At 43.4% G+C, this 2,868-nt stretch overlaps 1 protein-coding gene across 1 annotated transcript in view; it reads right to left on the bottom strand.

Annotated features, from left to right (window-relative positions):
* The window catches only part of TIAM2 (T-cell lymphoma invasion and metastasis 2), a 130,354-nt gene that overhangs the window by 105,239 nt on the left and 22,247 nt on the right, over positions 1 to 2,868 (bottom strand). The window contains exon 5 of the mRNA XM_021714579.1: positions 2,220 to 2,444. Coding sequence (XP_021570254.1) covers positions 2,220 to 2,444 — 225 coding nt within the window. The remainder of the gene's footprint in view (positions 1 to 2,219; positions 2,445 to 2,868) is intronic.

Genomic DNA, 2,868 nt, shown 5'->3' with positions numbered 1-2,868 from the left:
TATATATATATATATATATATATATATATATATATATATATATATCTCACATACACAACAATTTGGACATACTGTGACTAATTAGAAAGAACTTTTACCTACAGTGTTTTATTTAAATTGCAAATTTAATCATATTTCTACAGAAGGTGCCAAAAAATGTATACACATTTTAAGAAAGGAAAAATGTATACAGGTAAAAGATAAATACAAGTCACATTTGACTTCTGAAATTACAAGAAGTACTCAAAGTGGTTGCCATCAGCAACCAGACACTTCGGAAAAGTACTTCGAAAACTAACAGATAACATCTCTTAAAATGTCTGTACATTTTTTGGCACCCTGGTATTTATGTATGGAGTGTTTAACTTTGGACTTTTTTTCATCTACACATATATAAAGAACTTAGCATGTGCAAAAAGAAATGTGTGACTGGAAATAGGAAACTGATCAAAGGCGTGCATTCAGTGATCCATTAAGAATTTGGAACCAGCCTGTGCAACATGGTGAGACCTCATCTTTATAAAAAATCAAAAAATCAGCCGGGAGCTGTTGGTGCATGCCTGTAGTTCCAGCCACTTGGAAGGATGAGATGGAAGGATTGCCTGAGCCCAGCAGGTGGAGGCTACAGTGGCTGTGAACAGCGTGCCACTACACTCCAGCCTGGGTGACAAAGTGAGATTCTAATTATAAAAAAAAAGAAATTGGAAAATATCAATTGGCAATAGTAAAATAACCAAACAATTCCTACCTCTTGCCCCTCATCAAGTATTTATTTTATTTTATTTATTTATTTTGAGTTGGGGGTCTCACTCTGTTGCCCAAGTTGAACTGCAATAACACAATCACGACTCACCACAGCCTCAACCTCCTGGGCTCAGGCGATCCTTCTGCCTCAGCCCTCTAAGTAGCCGGTACTACAGGTGTGTGCAATCACGCCCAGCTAATTTTTTGGCAGAGACAAGGTTTCGCTATCATTTGATCTGAAGTACATCACTCAGATCCCCCCTTTAAGATAGAGGCACTTTCCCTTGGCCTCCAGCAACATCAGCTGCCCACAACTCACAGACAGATGCCCTCTGGGAAGCGACCTTTATCAAAGGAAGATGTCTTGACAGATTGATATGGAAGTACGAAGCTTGGCCCACATGCCTCAATGCAGAACTCCAAATAGCCCAGTAATCCCAGCACTTTGGGAGGCCGAAGAGAGAGGATTGCTTGAGCCCAGGAATTCAAGACCAGCCTAGCCAGCAATACTAACACCTCATCTCTACAAAAAGCATGAAATTAGCTGGGTGTGGTGGCACATACCTACTCAGTAGGCTGAGATGGAAGCATCGTCTGAGCCCAGGAGACTGAGACTATGGCTGCCATGAATGTGCCACTGCACTCCAGTCTGGGCGAAAGGGAGATCCCAACTCAAAAAATAATAATAACTCAGAACGACCACTCCCATGGGACTGGCTGACTCTAAATTCAACTTGCCCTAACCCCTAATCCCACTCCCTCATGCTGTACCAGTGTCATTCCTGCAAGCATTCCTAATAAAACCCCACACATGCAAGTTGCCATTGTAGTCTGCTTCCTAGGGATCCTGGCCTAAGACTAAGATGCTTGAAATCCCCCTAACACTTGTCTAAGTGTCGAGGTTGTCTGAGCAAAGGGAAATAAACATTGAAAAACTGCTTCCCTTTCTCCAAAATGCAAACAGCATAAGAACTAGCTATTTAATTATTATATGAATTGGAATTAGACCAGAGAAAATGAAGTATTTTTTATTAGCAGCTTCTCTAATATAAGCAGAAAAGATTAATGGGTTTTTGCAGTCCACAGCCGTAGAAACAGCTGTGCTATGCAGAACCACTGTTCCCTAAGCCGTCCTCTGTTTTAGAATCGCACCTGTCTATACTTCTAGTGGTTTCATTGCATGAATTTTGTTCAGAAAATGACAATATGTGAGTGCATCAGCAGGACAAGAAGGCACCACTCAAAATTAGGGGAAAAGGCTTGGCCAGAAAATATTTCAATATGTACATACAGCCACCAAAAGTCGTAGATAGTATCATCTGTCGCCCATGTCACAAGAGGGTACTCATTAAGTCCCTGAAATAAGCCACAGCCCCCAGCGTGTAAGAACCACGACCACAGCGTGAGTCTGTGCCCAGTCGCCACGCAGACAACACGAGCCCCAGAAAGAAACGTGGGTGTGAAGGAGACAGTACCTGGTTCTCTATGGCTTTCCTGTTCTTGGGGTCGCTCACCACGGACAGCTGTAGCTCTGCCATCTTTCTCATCTTGCTGTCCATGTCGATCTTCTGCAGCAGGTTTCTGGTCTGAGTCTTCAGGAGCCGTACCGTGTCCTCTTTCCCATGCTTCTTTGCAAAAAGGGATGCACAAGCAGAATGTATGGCTGTGACCCAGTTTTCCAGATCTGTCTGGCTAGTGGCCTAAACACAGAAGGGGGGAAACCCACTTGAAATTATTTGACGACAAAAGCACTCTCTCAAAACGGCAGGCTGAGCGTGGATGTGCAAAGCCCAAGAAGTACTTGTACTTCATACACACTGTTTGATTTCAAAAACACACATACCACCCTCCCACTCAGGTTCAGAGGGACTGGGAGGACTTCAAGGGCAGAGCTGAAATAATCATGGAGTCCTCCATATGACCAGAAGGAAAGGTAGAAACATGCTAGAACTGACAGCAGGGGAGTGGTAAGAAAACGAGGGAGAGACCAGGCACAGTGGCTCATGCCTGTAATCCCAGCACTTTGGGAAGCCGAGGCAGGGGGATCGCTTGAGCCCAGGAGTTTGAGACCAGCCTGGGAAACATAGTAAGACCTCATCTCTATTAAAAAAAAAAAAAAGTCAC

Source organism: Carlito syrichta, unplaced genomic scaffold, assembly GCF_000164805.1.
Source record: "Carlito syrichta isolate Samal-C Ts95f unplaced genomic scaffold, Tarsius_syrichta-2.0.1 Scaffold305681, whole genome shotgun sequence".
NCBI lineage: Eukaryota > Metazoa > Chordata > Mammalia > Primates > Tarsiidae > Carlito > Carlito syrichta.
The sequence above is the reverse complement of the archived record's forward strand: the minus strand, read 5'-3'. Positions and strand labels throughout refer to the sequence as shown.